At 36.4% G+C, this 24,887-nt stretch overlaps 2 protein-coding genes and 1 long non-coding RNA gene across 8 annotated transcripts; 1 reads left to right on the plus strand and 2 right to left on the minus strand.

Annotated features, from left to right (window-relative positions):
* Positions 1-575: 575 nt before the first annotated feature.
* LOC125263029 (transmembrane protein 88B) lies at positions 576-3,842 on the minus strand. Of its 2 annotated transcripts, none has more exons than XM_048181881.1 (3): positions 3,738-3,842; positions 1,369-1,648; positions 576-1,287 (listed from the first exon to the last, which is right to left on the minus strand). In XM_048181881.1, exons 2-3 carry the CDS (start codon positions 1,645-1,647, stop codon positions 1,060-1,062), a joined length of 507 nt encoding a protein of 168 aa, XP_048037838.1. In that variant the 5' UTR covers position 1,648; positions 3,738-3,842; the 3' UTR covers positions 576-1,059. The 2 variants fall into 2 exon arrangements, with proteins under 2 accessions (XP_048037838.1, XP_048037837.1); XM_048181880.1 differs by lacking the exon at positions 3,738-3,842 and adding an exon at positions 3,256-3,473.
* Positions 3,809-6,077, plus strand: LOC125263032. The gene is made up of 3 exons (XR_007183677.1): positions 3,809-3,900; positions 5,287-5,372; positions 5,783-6,077. It is a non-coding gene; the product is annotated as an uncharacterized LOC125263032 (long non-coding RNA).
* Positions 6,078-8,903: 2,826 nt separating this feature from the next.
* Positions 8,904-24,627, minus strand: nbl1 (NBL1, DAN family BMP antagonist). Of its 5 annotated transcripts, none has more exons than XM_048181884.1 (5): positions 24,548-24,563; positions 15,852-15,935; positions 14,779-14,979; positions 14,475-14,586; positions 8,904-9,392 (listed from the first exon to the last, which is right to left on the minus strand). In XM_048181884.1, the coding sequence occupies exons 2-5, from the start codon at positions 15,896-15,898 to the stop codon at positions 9,174-9,176; spliced, it is 579 nt and encodes a 192-aa protein (XP_048037841.1). In that variant the 5' UTR covers positions 15,899-15,935; positions 24,548-24,563; the 3' UTR covers positions 8,904-9,173. The 5 variants fall into 5 exon arrangements, with proteins under 5 accessions (XP_048037841.1, XP_048037839.1, XP_048037840.1 ...); XM_048181882.1 differs by lacking the exon at positions 24,548-24,563 and adding an exon at positions 16,039-16,128 and having other exon boundaries at positions 15,852-15,932; XM_048181883.1 differs by lacking the exon at positions 24,548-24,563 and adding an exon at positions 16,039-16,062.
* Between the last annotated feature and the right edge of the window lie 260 nt (positions 24,628-24,887).

Genomic DNA, 24,887 nt, shown 5'->3' on the forward strand with positions numbered 1-24,887 from the left:
TGGAACATCATGAGGTGGTTAAATATTGACATGTTGCTTTAAGCTCTGAGTGAAACTCTTTCAGACGTAGAACTTCTGATCTCTCCATACGTTTGTCCATCTGTCTCTCCGCCGACTGTCATTATTTGTCATTACCTCAACCCTCTCTCTTCCCATTATGTTGCCATGGCAAAGGTCCAGCCACTGCCTGTTGTCATGGTGATAAATCACAGTGCATTGGGTGGGGGGTGGGGTGGGGTGTTAAGAGTTTTGCATATGCAAATCACAGGCTGAGTGTGTTCAGGTCAAACTGACCCTGGGTAAGAGTTCATCTGTTAATCTGACCTCAAACATCATCAACTTCACATGGATTAAAAAAAACTCCAACTTCTTCAAGAACAACTTTAAGTCATGAAGTTTATGCAAATGGTTCTTCTGGAGTTTCTTGATGAGTTAACGTCCCTCTCCTGTGCTCTATATAACAGGAATATTTCTGAGCCTCATGAATTTATAATTGCGAGATATTTTTACAGCGCTGCTGGCTTTTGGGACACATCCGATGTAAATGTGCAGTGGAAATGAAGCCCAAACACAGGTTTGATTTCAGCTGGTTTATTCACATTACTGCACAGATGAATCTCACACAACTAACCAACCAATAAAAACATCAACATCAACATCTCAAGACTAGTACACCACTGTAACACCAATTCGGTAACACTTAAATCTGTAACGCATTGGTTATCTTCAGAAAAAAATAAATATTTTTCATAGCGATGCATGTATGAGTGATTGTTTTGCCATATTTTGCACGCAAACAGACTTTTCCGCATGTGCTGAAAGTAAGAAGTAGATGTAACAGTGTAACAGCGTAACAATTTTACTAACTCACGGTAACACTTGAACTTCTTGTTGATTCCTTAATCATGTGAAAAGATTAACTTGGCTGAAACAAGCCTCCACAGAATCCTCGTTTTAGTGGTTCAATATATTGTGTTACGCGTGTTACATGTGTGTAACGCCGTCGCTATCCGTCACTCACCCTTTGACCCTATAACGGTCACCTGAGATTGCTGTCTGTCAAACCCAGGCGTGGAAGTCCCGCCTCCAGCCCAAGCCCCGCCCTTGATACCGGGCTCCTGCGATTGGCTGAAAATACAAAAGTAGGTGGAGCCGCCTGAGAAGAGCGCAGAACGTCGCCGCAGCAACCACGACGAGCGGTGACATCATGACAAAGCCCAGGATGATGAGGGCGGAGCAACTGTTGTCGTCAAGGTATTGGCAGAGAGGGGCTGGCGACGCCACCACCTGTAGGAACCGAACCAGAGCAGATCAGAATATGGTGTGCTCGCGGACGCATGCGTGTGTTGTTTGTGGGCGTGTATCTACCCGCGAGTGGCACAGGAAGCCGGCGTACAGCAGCAGGGCGGCGGGCAGCAGAATCAGGCTGAACACCAGGGCCATCAGCCCCACACACAGCAGCAGCAGCAGGACGTTCCACAGCAGCAGGACCAGCGTCCACAGCACACACCCGCAGCGGCCCCGCCGCGGCCCCCAGACCCCGCCGTCACACTGAGCCGGAGGAGGCGGCAGCATCCGGATCTCGTCGCCCACGTCAAAGTCTTCATCACCTCCGCCGTCATCTAAAAGCACCGCCATACCACACATCCTGAACACACAAACATTATTTTAGAACGCCGATTATTTGCAGCCACGCTATGACAGGTAGCACGAAAGCACTTTTGAATTTTGCAGTAATGCACTGATCGGTTAAATGGGGTTAAATTGTGTTTTGGGGGTGGAGGGGGCACAAATCAGATCTGAGGGGGCAATGCCCTCACCTAACTATGGGTCTATTTACACTTCACATAAATCCAATCTTCAAGACTGAGCATTCACACTACAAAACATAATTTTGCATGTAATGAAATCAGATTTGTTTGTTTAGTCAAAATGCGGTAGGTAGCAGCAGATGCTACTGACTTGAACAATATTATGTAAACATAATTTCCCAAATGATGGAAAAAAAGGATCTGATTGTTCATGTATATACATACACCACAGTGGTGTGCGGCGGTGTTTTAAAATGAGGAGGCAAAGTCTTTATATATAAAATGTAAATTTATTTTTTATTAATTTTCCTGGTTAAATAAACTCTATTAATACAATAAATACAACTCTATTTTGTATTTTTACACTATGTAATGTTCTCTTTATTAAAGTGTAAGTGTACTTCTCATCAAGTTAGTGTTTTTATGCATTTTTAAATTTATTCCAAAATAATAACTAGTAATAATTAGTCAACTTATTTTGTCATCAAGCTAAATAAACACTGGCCACAGACTTCCCCAAGCTGATTGCTCACTAAAAACATGTTTTCAGGCCATTTCAAGTTTGATTTTGAGTTAAGTGGTGATAAGTGGCTGGGTTGTTTACTTTCTTTTTAATTAGTCTTCTCATTAACGCCATCATTGTCTTCATTCAGGCTGATTCGCAAAAGCGCGGAATGCGTATGAAAACAAGAGGCGGGATTTATCGCACGAACCAATCATAACCGATCATATCAAATCATAGCGTGATGGAGGCGTTGCCTCCTCTCACGTGACTTTCCCCCATTCATTCTCAATTACCCCCCACTAAACCCACCGCACGTTGGTCTGTTATAAGTCAATGAGGGGAGAGTAACTTCACCTGCGGGTGTCGCTGTTGGACAGTGTTAAAAATATTTGCGTTGTTATATTTTAGTAACATTGATTATTTTTTCATCCAGATTTTTTGAGGAGACACTGCCTCCCTTGCCTGACATATTAAAGTTGTTTGAATATGTTAACGTTGTTATTTTGCAAACTATGAACAACTAAATGGATTTGAGTCAGAAGTGTCTGCCTGTCTGAAAAAGACATAAAGGAACACAATGTACTGTGATAACAACTATGACAATAGCTGACTAAGTAACAGATCAATGTTTCTGTACACACAGATATTATATATAAAAAAATAAAATATAAGGTCAAGCCCATTAAATTTGTGATTAAGTGATTTTACGTTCACAGAAATTCAAATATTTTAGAACTGAATGTTCTGTTTCTTATTAATGACACACTAATGCAACATAACTCAAATATCATTCAGAAACATTAAATCTAAGCTTTACTTCAGGGCGTTGCCTCACTAAACAACATAAAAGTAAATTTTATTTCACTACTGTAAACTCTATATTGCTCTATAAACATCATATTTCAATATAAACTCAGAGTTCTTGGTTGAAACTAAAACCTGATGTTGTTTATGCACGTGCAACTGTCTCGATTCACTGATTGGTTGACTGATCGATTATCTTCAGCTCCATTCATCTTTTTCCAGACAGTCTGGACACTTCATCAACAAGGACAATTCATTGATCGATTGATTGATTGATTATGTTAAGCTCGATTTATCTTTCTCCGGTCAGAATGGACACTTCAGGGATCATCGCAGAACTGAATAAACACAAATTAAATATCCGACTCCATTTTAAACCTAGTTAGGCAGTCTACATTTTTCGCGCGCTTTACTTATTTTGGCGCGTTCCGAGTTAACGGCATTCCTGGGAATCGGTTGAGCTGATCGGAACGAGCCCGAGATGCTCATAATTGAGACACCTGAACATCCTCTGAGTCCGTGTAGTCGGAGTGAAAGACGAATATGACAAAAACAGTTTGATAACGACAAAAACTCCGATATTACAGGAATACAGGATGAAGTTTTCAGTGTCTTACCTGCTGTAGAGCTGCGGTGATTTTATCCCGTTATCCGGAGGATACAAACATCACGATGAGAGAGAGAGAGAGAGAGAGAGAGAGAGAGAGAGAGAGAGAGAGAGAAAGAGAGAGAGAGAGACGGGCGGTCTATATGAGGACACGGATGGATCACTAAAACAAGGTTCACATTTTCTTTTACAAATTAGTTTCCTCCAAAATACCATATAGTTACTGTTGTTACTAGAGTAAACTCATAACAAATTAATGTTATCTCATCAAACTCTTTCAGAAGCTTAATATCCATTTATTAAGTTTCAAATTTTCATGACAGTGATGACGTTAATATCAAGTTTTACTGTAGTAAGAGTATCTGAAGCCTATTTACTGTGGTACTTCACCATGTGTTTACCATGGTAAAAGTTTGTAAGGATGATGATCATGTTGGTTTCCCAGCAAAAAAAATTGGTTCTAATAACGTTTTACTAATGTTTCCATTAAACTTTGTCAGAATGCTATCTGACCGTTAAAAACATCGTTTGTTTTAATGTTTTAAAAAAAGTTTTTTTCTTGCGAACACTCTGTTTATCGTTCTTCAGACATTATGGGAAATTCACTTTTGAAAGTTCAAGAAACATCAAACTAAAACATTTAAGAAAAAAAATGCTCCATGAACAATGTACAAGTAATGTTTTTGTGCTAACGTTTTGGGAGCGTTATTAAACTTTGAACAAACATTCTATTAAAAGTTCAGCCAAAAATGAAAATAATGTCATTTATTACTCACCCTCATGTCGTTCCACACCCGTAAGACCTTCGTTAATCTTCGGAACACAAATTAAGATATTTTTGATGAAATCCGAGTGGTAGTTGTTGGACAGAAACCTCTCAGACTTCATCAAAAATCTTAATTTGTGTTCGGAAGATGAACGAAGGTCTTACAGATATGGTGAGTAATAAATGACAGAATTTTCGTTTTTGGCTGAACTAACCCTTTGGCATTACTGGAAGAATTTGTTCATTTGTTTTACATTTGACTACATGTCTGTTAATCATTATAATCATTAAGTTCTTTGGAATTTAATAAGGGCTTCAGTTTATTTCAGAGGAAACAAAACAAAATAAACTCTAGAACACAACATGAGATGAAGACTCGCCGCCTTCACACGGACATAATTATCAGTGGGGAAACTCACGATTTTCTTTGAGTCGTGACTTTCTAAGTTGGCTGCGTGGCAGCTAATTGCTTAACAGTGAAAGCTAATTAGTGCTGATCACAATTCACCAAGTACAGTTTATTTTGTAAGCACTTTGTGTGCCAGCGAGGAAAAAGCTTGACAGAAACTGCACCACATTTAGTGAGCAATCTAGCGGCTAATAACAAAAGCAAAAAGGGAAAAATGAGCAAAACAATTTCAAATTTCAAACTACATCTGAAATGTCCCCATATTACTACATTTCGCCACAGAAAACTGAAGCTTAATTTTGGCTCTCTGCAGCATCTTGCTGACTGAAATGATTAATCAAAGATGAGTTGATAATGAAATTGATGAGCTCCATCCCTTCCCAGAGTCCTGTGCTACAGAGATAACGGGACAGATCCGCTCTGCTCATCAGGGATGGACAGATAAAGGAACCCCAAACAAAGCATGATGGGTAATTAAATCATTTTTCATGAGTTTTTTATTTGGCAAAAATGCAGAGCGGATGGAAAAAGACAAAATTAGGTGAAAAGTAATGTTCAAAAACACCCAGAAGCTTAGAAGAAACACACACATGCTCACAGCACCACCTGCTGGTCATCTGAGGCCATGGCGTCATTCAGAAGTACGAGTATGTATTTAATAATAATATAATAATAATGGACAAAATGGACAAATGCCAAAATGTTTGTGTGAGACTGAAAAAAAAGCTCAAAATAAACAACAGAAGTCATAGGAAAGTCGTCACGATCGTGTGTGTGTGTGTTTCTTGGCTTCATAACACACACAAGCTCTTGTTCTTCCTGTAATTTCCTTCTAAATGTGGGTCAGAAAGCGTCCTGTTTCTCTTCTGCTTCCAATCAGACTGTCCCTGACGGTAACCATGGCAAACACTTCACGTCCACATGACCTTTTCATCTGAGAATCACTGTACTGATGACAGAGCGAGGGTCTTCTAGTTGACAGCGCATGGTGACTACATCAGTGCGGTATATAGCCTACATCAATTATTACCCACAAAACCACTTACCGTGCGACAGTCACATTTGTCCTGCTCACTAGGGCTTTAAAGAAGGATTTGTTGACATGTATTGTAAACAGTGCTTCATAAATAACTCTCTCCACAGGCCTAGTGAACTATCTACATGTAGTTAAAATAAAATTGAAACTCGTAAGATTCAGAACACTCTCTGTGTGTGCGCTAATAACTCAAAAATAAACAAATTATATGTATAAAATTAGTCATTATGAAATACATGAAGATACATTAATGATACATTTAAGTACTGAATTAAATATATTCTCATATATTTGCATATAATTATGTGCGAATCCATAAAATGATGCTGCTGTAGACTTAGAATCTCATAATAATGAGAAACTTTCTCATTATAGATAACAATAAAAATCCTTCTTGTAATGACTCAACATCTCATAATAATGACTTTCTCGTAATAATGGCTTAATATCTAATAATAATGAGAAACTTTCTTGTAATAATGACAGTATCTCAATAATGACATTCTCATATTGAGAAAATTTATCATGACTTAATAACTCATAATGAGAATCTTTCTCGTAATAATGACTTAGTATCATAATAACAAGAAACTTTCTAAAAATAATGACTAAGTATCTCATAATAATGAGAAACTTTCTCGTAATAATGACTTAATATCATAATAACGAGAAACTTTCTAAAAAAATGACTAAGTATCTCATAATAATGAGAAACTTTCTCGTAATAATGACTTAGTATCTCATAATGAGAAACTTTCTCGTAATAATGACTTAACATCTCATAATAATGAGAAACCTTCTCGTAATAATGACTTAGTATCTCATAATGAGAATCTTTCTCATAATAATGACTAAGTATCTCATAATAATGAGAAATTATCTCGTAATAATGTCTTAGTATCTCATAATGAGAATCTTTCTCGTAATAATGACTTAGTATCATAATAACAAGAAACTATCTCGTAATAATGTCTTAGTATCTCATAATGAGAATCTTTCTCGTAATAATAACTTAACATCTCATAATAATGAGAAACTTTCTCGTAATAATGACTTAGTATCTCATAATGAGAAACTTTCTCGTAATAATGACTTAACATCTCATAATAATGAGAAACCTTCTCGTAATAATGACTTAGTATCTCATAATGAGAATCTTTCTCATAATAATGACTAAGTATCTCATAATAATGAGAAATTATCTCGTAATAATGTCTTAGTATCTCATAATGAGAATCTTTCTCGTAATAATGACTTAGTATCATAATAACAAGAAACTTTCTCGTAATAATGTCTTAGTATCTCATAATGAGAATCTTTCTCGTAATAATAACTTAACATCTCATAATAATGAGAAACTATCTCGTAATAATGTCTTAGTATCTCATAATGAGAATCTTTCTCGTAATAATGACTTAGTATCATAATAACAAGAAACTATCTCGTAATAATGACTTAACATCTGATAATAATGACTTAGTTTCTCATAATAACGAGAAACTTTCTATAAATAATGACTAAGTATCTCATAATAATGAGAAACGTTCTCGTAATAATGTCTTAGTATCTCATAATGAGAATCTTTCTCGTAATAATGACTTAACATCTCATAATGATGAGAAACTTTCTAAAAATAATGACTAAGTATCTCATAATAACGAGAAACTTTCTCGTAATATTGACTTAACATCTCATAATAATGACTTAGTTTCTCATAATAATGAGAAACTTTCTAAAAATAATGACTAAGTATCTCATAATAATGAGAAACGTTCTCGTAATAATGACTTAACATCTCATAATAATGACTTAATTTCGCATAATAATGAGAAACTTTCTTGTAATTATGACATTATCTCATAATAATGACAAACTTTCTCATATTGAGAAAATTTATCATAACTTAACTCATAATGAGAAACTTTCTCATAATAATGACTTAACATCTAATAATAACGAGAAACTTTCTCGTAATAATGACTTAACATCTTATAATAACGAGTTTCTCGTAATAATGACTTAACATCTGATAATAATGACTTAGTTTTGCATAATGAGAAACGTTCTCGTAATATTGACTTAGTATCTCATAATAACGAGAAACTTTCTTGTAATAATGACATTATCTCATAATAATGACAAACTTTCTCATAATAATGACTTAACATCTCATAATAACGAGAAACTTGTAATGACTTAGTATCTAATAATAACGAGAAACTTTCTTGTAATAATGCCTTAACATCTCATAATAACGAGTTTCTCGTAATAATGACTTAACATCTGATAATAATGACTTAGTTTTGCATAATGAGAAACGTTCTCGTAATATTGACTTAGTATCTCATAATAACGAGAAACTTTCTCGTAATAATGACTTAGTGTCTCAAATGAGAAACATAATACGTAATAATAACTTTAGTGACTTTAGTGTCTTATCATCCCTGTTCTTATCATCCCATCCATTCGGTGTTTCTGCTTGTTCATACACAAATGAATAAAAGACTATATAGTATGGAAGCCCATCTCATATTCTGATAATTCATCATTAATGTTATTTAATGATATTATAGATTACACTAACTTTAACGAAAACAACTGTTTTGCAGATGGTGCCACGCTTGCTGTGTTCTCACATTTACACAGCTTTGACCAGCAGATGTCGCTAGCGTGCCTTGACCTTCTACTCTGCTGCTTTGCAAATGCATACAAGTAATAATTATGAGAAAGTTTCTCATTATTATGAGAAAATAAGTAATTTTTACGATAAAGTTTTCCGTTATTATGAGAAAATAAGTAATTATTATTAGAGATTTTCTCAATATAATGAGATACTAAGTCATAATTATCTGAAAGTTTTATGACTTAAAGAATCATATTGTTTACTCAACTGTGGCAAAAACAGGCTTCCATATTTAAGGGAGACATATCTGCGTATATATATTCAAGAATAATCATTCAGACATGAGGTGATTTCACATTTTATTGTGATTACATAAGTGACACAGTCTGATTGCATGTGTTCCTGTAGGCTATATTACGTATATATATAGATCTGGACGTGTGTAAATGCGTCAGTAATATAAAGTTGTGTGTGTGTGTGTGTGTGTGCGTTTATTCACAGAGCTGACTGAAGCTTCAGTGATTGTGCTAAAGTTAATGTCATGATCTCTACGTGAAAAAGTGCTTCAAAACAGAGCGAGACAGATCGTTCAGTAGGTTCGGTGAGCGCACGTCACCCCGCCTCAGGCGCGTGTATGTCTAGGTGCGCGTGCGTGTGTGTCGCGTCTGACAGCGCCGGCGTCTCCAGCGCTCCCTCTGAAGGGTACAGCTGCAGCAGCGCCCCCTCCTGGCCGCTCTCTTTACTGCACGACTGGCAGCTGCAGTGAAGGATGCGCTCCACTAGCTTATCCACGCGCGGGGCTTCATCGCTGCCGGAGCAGTCTAGAGTCACCTGCAAACACACACACACAGTCAGCTGGATCTGATCTAAACACAGCAACACTGTTCACTGACACTGAGAAATAGTGTTTTTTCTGCGTTAAAACCAGTGATTCGCATCTAAAGAGGCCATACCTGTGCTGCCAATACTGTGACAAAATGCTTGTGATGCGCCTCATTTGGATAAAAGTCTCTGCTAAATGAATAAATGTAATGCAAACGAAGAGAAAAACACGTCTCTTGCACACGGTTGAGTCTTTTTATGTTAACACAAAAAGTGTGCAAATGCATGGCTATACTTTTGAGTGGTCGTCAACAGAAAAACATGCTTTTTGCTTGAAGAATGAGGTCGTTAACTGAGTATGCTAATCTGCTCAACACTGACTGACTACCCTGCTAACAGGGAACGTTCTGGCAATGCACAAAAAAAGTGAGATCGCAATAGTCTAAAATTAAACATCAAACATGTTCTGTTTGGCTCGAAGAACACTGGAAAGTGGACAGTGTAATCTTAGTCTACAGTAAGTGAGAGTGGTACTGCAGGTCAGATCAGGTTGCTGTCACATTACTGCAGATCTTTGTCAACACAAGCCCCAGTCTGTTTTATTTACCGAACAAGAACTGCTCTCTATTAAAGCCAGATTGTATAAAAGAACATAATAAGTAGCAGAGGGCGGCCTCTTTGAGTCGGCGGCTAACGCTAAGAGAGGTCTCACAAACAGAACATGATGTTAGTGCGTAAATATAGCCAAAGCTTTTCAAGTCGAACTGAACCTCAACATTCTTTGTGCGTCACAGCGTTCAGTTAACGTCAATACAGCAATTCTCAGATCTCAACGGGTGAGGAAGAGGGCAAACAACGTGATTATTTTCATATGCTGACATCTCTCACACACACTGCTCCTCTAGCGAAATCGCTGGTGGTCAAACATTCCCGTCTTCTGCCAGGCAAAGCAAAATGATCTCCAACACTAGAGGGCAGAGCTAAAGCCCACCGCCAAATACTGTAAACACACAAAATCCACACACACTCGCGCGTGACGCGCCGTGTTCTCTGCACAAGACTGATGAGTGTGTTTGTTGTCTTTCAACATGCCTCATAAAGAGTCGCTCAGCCTTCGCCGCGAGTCCATCAATCATTGGGTTGGATGTTAAATAGGTGTTGTGGTTTGCTCGCAGCTCTCGGTTGTTACAGCACGCCACACGACAAGACACGCGGCATGCGGCAGGACGCATTTATCACTCCAGCGGAAAGAGAAGCTGCGAGTGACGTGTTCTCCAATATACATCCACATGTTTTGATTTTGAGAATTCACTGCCGTGCCAAAAAACTCACACACAACAACCCACAAATCACTCGAGAAAACAAACGGCAGTACATCTGAAGTGTTTCTGCAGTTTGACTTGTGCAGCACAAATATGACAGTTCGGATGCAGTAATTATGCAGTTCTCACTACTGCAGTATAAATATGATCATTTAGTCACGATATTTATGAAACTTGGCAATTTTGTTATCACTACAAATATAAAATTAGGCGTTTTCACTATTACTACAAATATGAAATTTTGCTTTTTCACTATCACTACAAATATAAAATTAGGTGTTTTCACTATTACTACAAATATGAAATTTTGCTTTTTCACTATTACTACAAATATAAAATTAGGTGTTTTCACTATTACTACAAATATGAAATTTTGCTTTTTCACTATTACTACAAATATAAAATTAGGTGTTTTCACTATTACTACAAATATGAAATTTTGCTTTTTCACTATTACTACAAATATAAAATTAGGTGTTTTCACTATTACTACAAATATGAAATTTTGCTTTTTCACTATCACTACAAATATAAAATTAGGTGTTTTCACTATTACTACAAATATGAAATTTTGCTTTTTCACTATTACTACAAATATAAAATTAGGCGTTTTCACTATTACTACAAATATGAAATTGTTTTCACTATGACTACAAATATAAAATTTGGCGTACTCACTATCACTACAAATATAAAATTTGCCATTTTCGTTATTACTAAAAATATGAAATTTGGTGTTTTCACTATTACTAAAAATATGAAATTTTGCTTTTTCACTATTACTACAAATATAAAATTAGGCGTTTTCACTATTACTACAAATATGAAATTGTTTTCACTATGACTACAAATATAAAATTTGGCGTACTCACTATCACTACAAATATAAAATTTGCCATTTTCGTTATTACTAAAAATATGAAATTTGGTGTTTTCACTATTACTAAAAATATGAAATATGGCGTTTTCACTATTACTGCAATCATGAAATTTGCCATTTTCGTTATTACTAAAAATAAAAAATTTGGCATTTTCACTATTACTACAAATATGAAATTGGGCTGTTTTCACTGTTACTACAAATATAGCATTTGGCATTTTTACTATCACTACAAATATAAAATTTGCCATTTTCGTTATTACTAAAAATTTGAAATTTGGCGTTTTCACTATTACTACAAATATGAAATTTGGCGTTTTCACTATTACTAAAAATATGAAATTGGGCTGTTTTCACTGTTACTACAAATATAAAATTTGGCGTTTTCACAATCACTACAAATATAAAATTTGCCGTTTTCACTATTACTACAAATATGAAATTTGACGTTTTCACTATCGCTACAAATGTAAAATTTGGCGTTTTCACTATTACTACAAATATAAAATTTGGAGTTTTCACTATTGCTACAAATATGAAATTTGGCATTTTCACTATTACTACAAATATAAAATTTGCCATTTTCGTTATTACTAAAAATATGAAATTTGGCATTTTCACTATTACTACAAATATGAAATTTGGTGTTTTCACTATTACTACAAATGTAAAATTTTGCGTTTTCACTATTACTACAAATGTAAAATTTTGCGTTTTCACTATTACTACAAATGTAAAATTTTGTGTTTTCACTATCACTACAAATATGAAATTTGGCGTTTTCACTATTACTACAAATATAAAATTTGCCGTTTTCACTATTGCTACAAATATAAAATTTGTGTTTTCACTATTACTACAAATATAAAATTTGCCGTTTTCAGTATCACTACAAATATAAAACGTGGTGTTCTCACTATTACTAAAAATATGAAATTTGGCATTTTCACTATTACTACAAATATGAAATTTTGCGTTTTCACTATTACTACAAATGTAAAATTTTGCGTTTTCACTATTACTACAAACGTAAAATTTTGTGTTTTCACTATTACTACAAATGTAAAATTTTGTGTTTTCACTATCACTACAAATATGAAATTTGGCGTTTTCACTATTACTACAAATATAAAATTTGCCGTTTTCACTATTGCTACAAATATAAAATTTGTGTTTTCACTATTACTACAAATATAAAATTTGCCGTTTTCAGTATCACTACAAATATAAAACGTGGTGTTCTCACTATTACTAAAAATATGAAATTTGGCATTTTCACTATTACTACAAATGTAAAATTTGGCGTTTTCACTATTACTACAAATGTAAAATTTGGCGTTTTCACTATTACTACAAATGTAAAATTTTGCGTTTTCACTATTACTACAAATGTAAAATTTTGTGTTTTCACTATCACTACAAATATGAAATTTGGCGTTTTCACTATTACTACAAATATAAAATTTGCCGTTTTCACTATTGCTACAAATATAAAATTTGTGTTTTCACTATTACTACAAATATAAAATTTGCCGTTTTCAGTATCACTACAAATATAAAACGTGGTGTTCTCACTATTACTAAAAATATGAAATTTGGCATTTTCACTATTACTACAAATATGAAATTTTGCGTTTTCACTATTACTACAAATGTAAAATTTTGCGTTTTCACTATTACTACAAATGTAAAATTTTGTGTTTTCACTATTACTACAAATGTAAAATTTTGTGTTTTCACTATCACTACAAATATAAAATTTTGTGTTTTCACTATCACTACAAATATGAAATTTGCCGTTTTCACTATTACTACAAATATAAAATTTGCCGTTTTCACTATTGCTACAAATATAAAATTTGTGTTTTCACTATTACTACAAATATAAAATTTGCCGTTTTCAGTATCACTACAAATATAAAACGTGGTGTTCTCACTATTACTAAAAATATGAAATTTGCCATTTTCACTATTACTACAAATATGAAATTTGGCGTTTTCACTATTACTACAAATGTAAAATTTGGCGTTTTCACTATTACTACAAATGTAAAATTTTGCGTTTTCACTATTACTACAAATGTAAAATTTTGTGTTTTCACTATCACTACAAATATGAAATTTGGCGTTTTCACTATTACTACAAATATAAAATTTGCCGTTTTCACTATTGCTACAAATATAAAATTTGTGTTTTCACTATTACTACAAATATAAAATTTGGCGTTTTCAGTATCACTACAAATATAAAACGTGGTGTTCTCACTATTACTAAAAATATGAAATTTGGCATTTTCACTATTACTACAAATATGAAATATGGCGTTTTCACTATTACTACAATCATGAAATTTGCCATTTTCGTTATTACTAAAAATAAAAAATTTGGCATTTTCACTATTACTACAAATATGTAATTGGGCTGTTTTCACTGTTACTACAAATATAGCATTTGGCATTTTTACTATCACTACAAATATAAAAATTTTCATTTTCGTTATTACTAAAAATATGAAATTTGGCATTTTCACTATTACTACAAATATGAAATTTGGCGTTTTCACTATTACTAAAAATATGAAATTTGGCGTTTTCACTATTACTAAAAATATAAAATTTGCCATTTTCGTTATTACTAAAAATATGAAATTTGGCGTTTTCACTATTACTACAAATATGAAATTTGACGTTTTCACTATTGCTACAAATATGGACACAGTATTTCTGCAGTTTTCACTACTGCAGGTTGGGCATGGCAATATGAATGCAGTATTTCTCTAACTCTCACTATTGCAGTGCATGCAGTCCAGTGTTTTGGTGTGCACATTTTAAAGGCCGGCTCATTAAACTGTTTGTAGTTCACTCAGAGTGTTTACTGGTGACACTCACCACCTCCCACTGCGTCTGCGCCGGCATGCAGGAGTCACAGTGGACCAGAGACTCAGTGGATTGTGGGAAGGTGTTGGGCACACTGTAGCTGAAACACTGACCCAGACAGGCCCTGAAAAACACAACACTGTCAGAACCTTCCACAAACCCACAACAGGATGTTTCAAAAAGAACAGATGATAATCTGCTGCTCAAATATCGTAATATTTCATAGTCTAATGTTTATTTTGGTCAAACGAACACAGAGAAATGTTCAAGAATTCCCTAAACTGGACAACAGTGTGTGTGTGTGTGTGTGTCTGACCTGTTTTGGATGGATCGTGGCGTGCAGCCCGTGTGTCCGACGATCTGCGTGATGTTTTTGGCTTCGCACCAGGCGCTCTTGTCAGGGAAGAGTGCGAGGCGGTTGATGTGAGCGTGTGGAGCCGCGCAGCAGAACTCGAGCAGCAAACACGCCAGCAGAACGCGCAGACACATCACGACACCTGGAGCTGCGGCAAATAACCTGAAATCAGGAGAAACTTCATTTAGGAGAGATCTAGTGTTCCCAGCTAGCAAAAATATGTTCTAAGAACGTTTTGCTAATGTTATGAAAATGTTATGTTTTTTTCTTGGTTATGCGAACGTTAAGGGAACATTCCATTTGATCATTCTTCAAACATTATGGGAACATTACTTTTGAATGTTCAGAAACAAGTTGTAACTTTTAAAAAACTAAAATGTTTCAGAAAAACGTTCCATGAACGATGTATAAATGTAAAGACCAGATAACTTTGAACGAACGTTCTATTAACATTACTGGAACAACGTTTGTTCATAACTTTGAGAGAACCTTGTCAGAACGTTCCCTGTTCGCTGGTTTAGTAGTTTTTGTTTGTGCAGCGTCTCTGCTGAATGTTCTGGACTCTCTCTGGCCGGTTTCGCACCGATGGAGAGCAATCAAGCCAGAAACTGGCGCACAATCACAGAACGAGACACGAGAACAATGTAGTTCACTCGGTCCAGAACACCAGAGAGAGAGAGAGAGAGAGAGAGAGAGAGAGAGAGTCTGATACCACCTGACTCTAATAAAGCATGCGTCTTAAATGCCTCCTCTGTTTTATGCCAAACCGAACAGACGCAGTTAAAACAGCACGTCCACAAGAAACCAAACAACCCCGTTTTCATAAATAACATTCCCAACGGATCCGATATTTCAAAGAGAAGCAGAAAGTGAGGCAGAGACAGACGCAGATATCTCATGTAGTTGTGTGACGCTAAAACAACTTCTCAACTTGAACTTGAAGAACAAGCAAAGCTGATGAACAACTTGAGCAATTAAACAGAACTAAAGCAGTCAAACAAACACATCCACAGGCTTCAGTGAGTCAAACTTACGGTTTCTCGAGCGTCTCTGTGTCTGATGTCCCGCTGACGGATCTCATATGGTGATTAACAGACGATTCGCCCTGTTATGACCTGCTGAAGTTAAACAATTACATCACTAACACACACACTCACACACACACACTCACACACACAGTCAGAAGAAACACAGTGTCTGTCCGTCTGCTCTCAAACACACCGTCAGTGGAGCCGTACGCTGCAGTCGCTGCCCAGCACGAGTGTGAGTGTGTGTTTGGGGGCGGGTCAGACGTGAGGTGTGTGTGTGTGTGTGTGTGTGGGCGGGCAGATGATGATGTTGGTGGATTTGGCAGGTCAGAATCTCCTGCAATCCGATCTGAATCTTCTCCAGCATCCAGAACAAACTCAGGCTCTCTGTATGTGATCTTCTGCTTTCAAAGGGATGTGAGACAAAAACCAACATCTGATACCATCACTGCACTTTATCAAGAGGACAATCGTTGAGTTTCAAATGGAATCATAACTCGGAACACAAAACGAGGTGTTTGGTTGAATGTTCACCAGGGTTATTATCATTAAAGTGGTGGTTGATTATGATTTCACTTTTTTAACTTTAGTTAGTGTGTAATGTTGCTGTTTGATCATAAACAACATCTGCAAAGTTACGACGCTCAAAGTTCAATGCAAAGAGAGATATTTTCGTTTACAGAAATTGCTGGTAGGGACTACGAGCTTCTTCCTGGGTTAGTGACATCACAAACCCTAAAATTTACATAAACCCCGCCCCCGAGAACACTCAACAAAGGGGGCGGGGCCATGTTGGGCTGCTTTAGAGAAGAGGAAGAGTTGTTGTAGTCGAGTGTTGTTGTCATGCCGTCATTTTACGCCGGACTGCTTCACAAACGAGGGTCAATTCAACACAAAAGATGAACATGACGGCACATGCTAGTGGATGAGTTGAATCAACTCCACAGCAACTACATCAATTTATCCACTAACCATTCAGAAACGTCTAAAAGTTGTAACGTCTTCCTGAGTCTCTCCATCAGTGTCGACTCCGGTTTGAACAATGTAAGGCTGAACACTTTCCTCATTTTGGCTGCGTGAGATTCTCCAGCTTTGTTGTTGTTGAGCTGTTAAAGCTCCGCCCTCTTCTGGAAAGCAGAGCTCATTTGCATTTAAAGGGACACACACAAAAACGGCGTGTTTTTGCTCACACCCAAATAGGGGCAAATTTGACAAGCTATAATAAATGATCTGTGGGGGATTTTGAGCTGAAACTTCACAGACACATTCTGGAGACACCAGAGACTTATATTACATCTTGTGAAAGGAGAATTATAGGTCTCCTTTAATGTTACTGGAAGAACGTTTGTTCATATTCCCTGTTAGCTGGACTCACTGTTCAATTTCACTATATGTACAAGAGCAGCGTGAACATTCGACTAACTATCTTCTTTTATGTTCCACAAAGGAAAGTCAAAGTGAGTTTGAAATGACATGAGGGTGAATGAACGATGACAGAAGGTTCATGTTTCTCAACATGCAGAGTGTGTGGAGCGGCTGTGATGCATGAAGGATCTGAATTCCTGCGCTGTCATGACGTGTGCGCGGGACGACGCGCTTCAGCAGAATCTGTCCGACAGGCAGCGACACGTTCACCAGGTGAGGCTCTGGCATCGGTAGATGTTGGTGCCGCGCTGCCGTTCTCTCACCTGTTAGTAATAAGTTCTGAGCTCCGACTCTAACTGGCGCTCTAGAACATTCCTCACATTCTGCTGCAGCGGGGGGCTGTGTGAACACACACACACACACACACACACACACACACACTCTCACAGCGGTGGTGGTGTGTTTGCGGTCGTGTCGCAGCGTTAATATCGCTGACTGGCGTTTGATTTCTGTAATCTCTTCATCAGAAGTGTTTTCTCTCTCTCTCCCTGCAGGTGCAGAATCTGGCTCGTGTTCAGAGCCTCATTAGCACACAAACACACACTGTAAGCGCTTCATCATGCCTCTCAGTGCTAATTTTGTTAACAAAAACAATGACGAGAAATGTTTGCTGATGACGTTTTTTCCATGATTCAGATGAGGCGACACCAACATTATTACTCTTTCGCGTCTTCTTGCCCTCGAATGTTTAAATTGGCAAGGGTTTAAAACACGTACAAATGATCAACTTTCATGGCGACGCGGTTCGATCGGGACTGTCAGCGAGAAAGAGAAAGCCACAGAGGGCGCTCTCTACAACTTTTTTTTGTTGCCTCTAACACAATTGTAGGCAACTGAATGTACAGTTTACTAGCCACATTTTTAGTCGCCTCTCGTGAAATTTGGTCGCGACTGATTTACTCAGATTGTAGAGGGACACACTCTCACACTTAGTCACTCGTACACACTTTCACACACACATACTCCAGCATGTTTTAATGACATGGGGTCTAACGCTGACCTTTGACCTCAAACCCTGTAATTGGCACATGTTAGCCATACGCCTTTCGTGAACAGAAAGAGTCCATCAGCAGCAGTGCCCTCACGACACACATAAGAAGGTATTTATTAAGAAAATAAATGCATTCGTTTCATATAAATCACTTTAAAAATGTATTTGCAGCAACGAAAAATCTTTTTGTGGATGGTAATCCCGTTTCTAGTTTGCATTTGAAGTACCTCATTTAGCATGTAAATGTTAATCATGCAGTACTTTGATAAATGTGAAGTAACTTCAGTAAAGATGTCAGCACTACTGAATACCACAACACCAGCACTGATGAAGAGAAGAAGAGCCGCACCCAGAAACTCTCTCTCTGCGCGCCACTAATTGGATTCAGAGACGCTGAGCGCGGGCGTCCCGCTGCTGCGCCGATTACACAACTTACAAATGTCAAACAAAACCGCAAAACACCAAACAACATCCCCCTCGACTTCATTAGCGAGGGAAATACCACAGAACTGAGCCGGATCCAGACGCCCCTCCCGCCATCTGCCGCTCGCGGCTGCGTCTCAGATCAACAAGGACGTACTACTGTACATACTTGCCTTAAAAACAGTACGCAGTGTGATATTCTGTCGTCACGTGACCTCTTCATGTCATTATCATCACAAATATGGAGGCTTGTTTAATTTAAAAAAAAAGTTTTGTCACACAATTCTGACTTTTTTCTCACAATTGTGAGTTTCTATTACGCAAGGTGAAAGTGAGTTTACATTTCACAATTCTGTTTTTTGTTTCTGCCACGGGATAAAGAAACTGTAGTTTGTTTCTTGTAGTTTTAAGTTTATATCTAACAATTCTGACTTTTTTCTCACAATTGTGAGTTTATATTATGCAAGTGAAAGTTGTAAACTGGTAATTGTGAGTTTATATTTCACAATTCTGTTTTTTGTTTCTCCCACAGAATAAAGAAATTGTAGTTTATTTCTTGTAGTTGTGAGTTTATATCTTACAATTTTGACTTTTTTCAAGGAATTGCAAGTTCACATTTTGCAATTCTGACTTTTTTCTCATAATTGTGAGTTTCTATCTCGCAAGTGAAAGTGGTAAACTTGTAATCGTGAGTTTACATTTCGCAATTCTTTTTTGTTTCCACCACAGGATCATTTTTTTTTAGTCTTTTCTTGTAGTTGCGAGTTTATATCTCACATTTTTTACTTTTTTCGAAGAACTGCAAGTTCACATTTCGCAATTTGGACTTTTTTCTCATAATTGTGAGTTTCTATCTCGCAAGTGAAAGTGAGTTTACATTTCACAATTTTGTTTTCTGTTTCTGCCACGGGATATAGAAATTGTATTTTTTTCCTGTAGTTGTGAGTTTATATCTTGCAATTTTGACATTTTTGAAAAAGAACTGCAAGTTTATATCTCGCAAGTGAAAGTCATAAACTTGTAATCGTGAGTTTACATTTCACAATTCTGTTTTTTGTTTCTGCCACGGGATAAAGAAATTTTAGTTTTTTTCTTGTAGTTTTAAGTTTATATCTCACAATTTTGACTTTTTTTTGAAGAATTGCGAGTTTCTATTACGCAATTAAAAGTTATAAACTTGTAATTGCGAGTATACCTTTCACAATTTTGTTTTCTGTTTCTGCCACGGGATATAGAAATTGTATTTTTTTTCCTGTAGTTGTGAGTTTATATCTTGCAATTTTGACATTTTTCAAAAAGAACTGCAAGTTTACATTTCGCAATTCTGTTTTTTTCCCACCACAGGATTTTTTTATTTTTTTGTTTGTTTTTTCTTGTAGTTGCGAGTTTATATCTCATATTTTTTACTTTTTCGAAGAATTTCAAGTTCACATTTTGCAATTTGGACTTTTTTCTCATAACTGTGAGTTCATATCTTGCAAGTGAAAGTTGTAAACTTGTAATCGTGAGTTTACATTTCACAATTCTGTTTTTTGTTTCTGCCATGGGTTAAAGAAATTTAAGCTTTTTTCTTGTAGTTTTAAGTTTATATCTCACAATTTGAATTTTGAGTTTTGAGTTTGAGTTTCTATTACTCAATTAAAAAGTTATAAACTCATAATTGTCGGTATACCTTTCGCAATTTTGTTTTTTGTTTCTTCCACGGGATATAGAAATTTTAGTCTTTTCCTGTAGTTGTGAGTTTATATCTTGCAATTTTGACATTTTTCAAAAAGAACTGCAAGTTTACATTTCGTAATTCTGACTTTTTTCCTCATAATTGCGAGTTTATATCTCGCAAGTGAAAGTCATAAACTCGTAATTGTGAGTTTACATTTCACAATTCTGTTTTTTGTTTTCGCCAGAGAATAAAAATTGTAGTTTTTTCTCGTTGTTGCGAGTTTATATCTCACAATTTTGAATTTTTTTTAAAAATTGCAAGTTTTCGCAATTCTGACTTTTTTCTCACAATTGCAAGTTTATATCTTGTAACTGGAAGGTATAAACTCGTACTTGCGATTTACATTTCACAATTGTTTTCTTTCGTAGTTATGAGCTGCACAAAACAGTCCCAACTGTGAGATAGTTGGCTGAAACAAGCTTCCTTACATTAATAAATATATTATTTTTTATCTAATTTTGTTGATCAAATAAAGATGATGTTACCTGTATGAATCAATTAATCGCACTGGGAATAAAGGATCACATCAAGCGCAGTGCATTGTGGGAAACATTATTTCTCACAGTGTGCACAGTTCGTCAGAACAGGCGATGCAATAAAACAATGCTAACCACGATTTTAACAGGTATGCTGTAGATTCGCCAAGCGATTTGCCCAGTTTCAGCGTCGCCGGAGTGTCTCTGGAGCCACAGCTCAGAGCGTAAGAGCTTCAAGATTTCAGTTTGGCACAATGTGAGTCTAAACACACACACACACACATGCGAGCAGCGGCCCTGAGGGTAAAACTGCTCTCTAATCCTTCATTTCTCCGTCCGTCCAGCTCACATTATCAGTCTGCCATCTTTTTTCACTTTTTGCTCGAGATGTTTTACGATTCAATCTTGTACAGGACAGAGAAGTTAAATCAAACACATTAAAAACACGTGTGGATCTGACCCCGACACGCCAACACACGCCAAACGCACAGCAAGGCTACATGAACGCAAAGCTTGTGGTCCAAAATGAGCGCAATTCATAACGCGCTGCTTTCTTAGCGTTGTCGCATCATTCGCCGCAACTCAAGGAAACTTTATCGCCCCCTTGAGGACTGTGGTTTACTGCACACTAAGTATGTACAACGGGACAGAGCCAAACCTGCGTCGAGTCTGTTTCTGGCCTGAAGGTGAAGCTGCGGAGTTTGTTTGTTTGAAAAGCAGCAGTTTGACTGACACGCACATTCATAACAAGCCGTCAGTGCCAGAAACGAGATAAAACCCGATGTCATGAGACGTCAACTTTACAGAGTTACTGAAGAGAAAAGTGGAATTCAGGGATTTAATTACAGCAGACGTGCCTGAACGGGCCGCACCAACCCAAACGGGCCTGGATTAATCACTCAGTCACATTTTTACTGGAAAATATTCATGTTTATCATCACCTGAAATGGCCAGGAAGCATTTCTGGTTCAATATATTAATATCACATCATAGTTTCAGTTTTACAGAGTTACTGAAGAGAAAAGAATTCAGGGGATTTATTTCAGGGTTTCTACAGGTTTCATCAAATCTAATTTAATGCTTTTTAATGCCTTTTTAATGGCAATTTTTTATTTTTTTAATGCCATATATATATGCCGCTAAATGTCGATAGATGACGACATACGGCAATTAGAAACTTCATCATGTCATTGTTGCATTCGCATTCTGCCAAGTGTCAGCCCTTTACATTTGTTTGCTTCTCTGCTGCTACACTTTTGCTCACTTAATATATTTTAAGCCAAACTCCCAATAAAATTGTTTCATCTATATATTTTGTCTTGTACGAGCAAAACAGTAGTTTGTCCGGAATTTTTTTTTTTGTTTTTGGTAGAAACAAATTTGTTCTGAAGCAATATCCTTTCAGAATATTGCAGCTTTGACGTATGTAAATCTGCATATTTTTGATTGATTACAACTGCATTAAATAATGTTATGGAATTTTTTAAAATATTTTTTGAAAATACAAATAAGAAATGTTAGAGGGGAAATTATATTTTAAAAATGAAACTAAACCACCACTAGGTGGCGTCAAGTAACCATCTTAATAAGTGAGTGTCACTGATTCATTCATTCAAATGATTCATTCCAATGGCTGATTCATTCAAGAATGAATGGGTCATTTAATCTTTGACTCAACCGATTCGTTCAAAACGCTGAATCAGTAATGAAAACAAGGCTGAGAGTTGCGCTTTGGTAGTACTGCTGTGAACTTTGTTTGAAACGATTTTTGGTGCTAAAATAGAACAAAAACAGTCAATGTTCCTTCTAAAATGTAAGTGGCTTAATATTAATTATTTGTTAACTGAACTGTTGTATGAAATCAGTGTCACATTTTTAATCGTGATGGTAGCCTATTTAGCAAAACAGGTCGTGTGATATTACTTACCAGTAAACTCCACATTTTGAATTTTTACTGCAGTATGTTTAACCAAGTTTCTTTTTGTGTGCTTTGCTCATGTTTCCATTTCTCCTCGAGATGCTGCGCGAGCCTCAACAGCGCAACACTGTTATCGTCAGTACATTATACAGCCTATTATTATCCACTATGGATCGCCACTAACACTAAATGAAATAAAATATTTCATACTCCCGTTTTGGTGATTACCAAGTTTGTTTTGTTTGTTTGTTTGTTTGTTTTTTTGGTATTGACTTTTTAATAAGGTCCTTGTCCGGTCGGGAGAGTAAAGTTCGAGCCCTGACGTGTTAAACCAGCACTAAAATCCTGATTTATAGCCTAATCGAGATGTTGTCTGACAAAATCACCATACACATAAAATAGACATTTGCAGTGATTTTAGCTATATGTACACGTAAAATGATCACTCAGGTTAGAAGCAATAGTAGGCCTATCTATTTTATTTGTTCTCTGACTGAGCGCACATCCTCAATGCTGAACCAGAAAGGCGGAACGAATTCCTGCGCCTGCGGCAGAAAAGCAATCTCGTGCTCGTGCGGTTGTACCAGGGGGTCTCGGACGCTAGATCAGGTTAACAAGTCGCTGTATTTGTCACAACACGCTTTCTTAGGAAAAAAAGTCGCAAAAGGGGCCTGAAAAGTCGCTAAGTTGGCAACACTGATGCAGCCTTCTGTCTACAGTTCCCAGCCCGCCGCTGTCTAAACCGGCGTTATGGCAATTTCGCACCGGCCGGAGGCAATTACCAAACTGGTTCCGTGTGCGTATCACACCAATGTACATATTTTGCAACAGCAAATCATTAATTATTTAGGCTTTATTCAAAATAAACTGGTAGTTTTTTTTCAAAACTATCTAAAAAATGTAATGCCTGTATAAATGAAATTTAATGCTTTTCAATGCCATTCAAGGCCTTGATTTTCACAAAATCCATTTAATGACTTTTAATGCTTTTCAATGCCCCGCGGATACCCTGAATTTTAGATTCGACACAAAAGATTCATAACGCTCCGAAGCTTCCTGAAGCAGTGTTTTGAAATCGGCCATCACTAAATAAGTCGTTATTTTGTTTTTTTTGGCGCACTAAAAATATTCTCGTGGCTTTATAATATTAATATTGAACCACTGTACTCACATGAACTGATTTAAATATGTTTTTAGTACATTAATGGATCTTGAGAGAGGAAATGTCATTGCTGGCTATGCAGGCCTCACTGAGCCATCGGATTTCATCAAAAATATCTTAATTTGTGTTCTGAAGATGAACGAAGGTCTTACGGGTGTGGAACGACATGAGGGAGAGTAATTAATGACATTATTTTCGTTTTTGGGTGAACTAACACATTAATATTGGTGATGATTAATTCATTAAATCAATATCTTTATATTATCACAATATTTTTATTTAATATTTTTTTTTTTTATAGAGACGTTATAGAAGTTTAAATTTGAGTGTTTTTAAGCTTTTGAATGATACCCAATGTATGATAATTACTAAAGGTGAGCAAAACGTCGAGCTACTGACATTTATTAGGTTATTATATTGATTAATATATATTTATGTAAATAAATTACCACATTCATATTTATTTGAGATGAGTCATTTGCAGCTCCAACAATATTAGTATTTCACAGACACGTCTCGTCAGCTTTTTGCCGTTGTTTATATAATATGTAGTTTATAATAAATGTAAGTGTTTAGTGGACCGTTACCAGTCGTGACCGCGCTTTCCGCGAGCCCGCGGTCCCACGGATCATCCGCCATCTTGCCGCTCTGCGGATATCGCGAGAGTTTCGCGTCCTGGTCTGTGTACAGCTGGGACTTCTACAGATCACGCGAGAATGTAGAGCGGCACTCTGACTGGGATCTCACGTCATATTTTGCTCTTGATAAAACTATAAAATATGAAGAATTAATGAAATATTAATAATATGTATTTTAATTCCGTTATCACTGTTAAAATATAGTACTAAAATGATGCCTTTTCTAGCATCTTTTCTGCATGTGCCCTGTTTAACACAGTAAAATCTGAATCCTGATCCTTAAAGAATA

The sequence above is a fragment of the Megalobrama amblycephala genome, linkage group LG2 (genome assembly GCF_018812025.1).
Source record: "Megalobrama amblycephala isolate DHTTF-2021 linkage group LG2, ASM1881202v1, whole genome shotgun sequence".
In the NCBI taxonomy this organism is placed as follows: Eukaryota; Metazoa; Chordata; class Actinopteri; order Cypriniformes; family Xenocyprididae; genus Megalobrama; species Megalobrama amblycephala.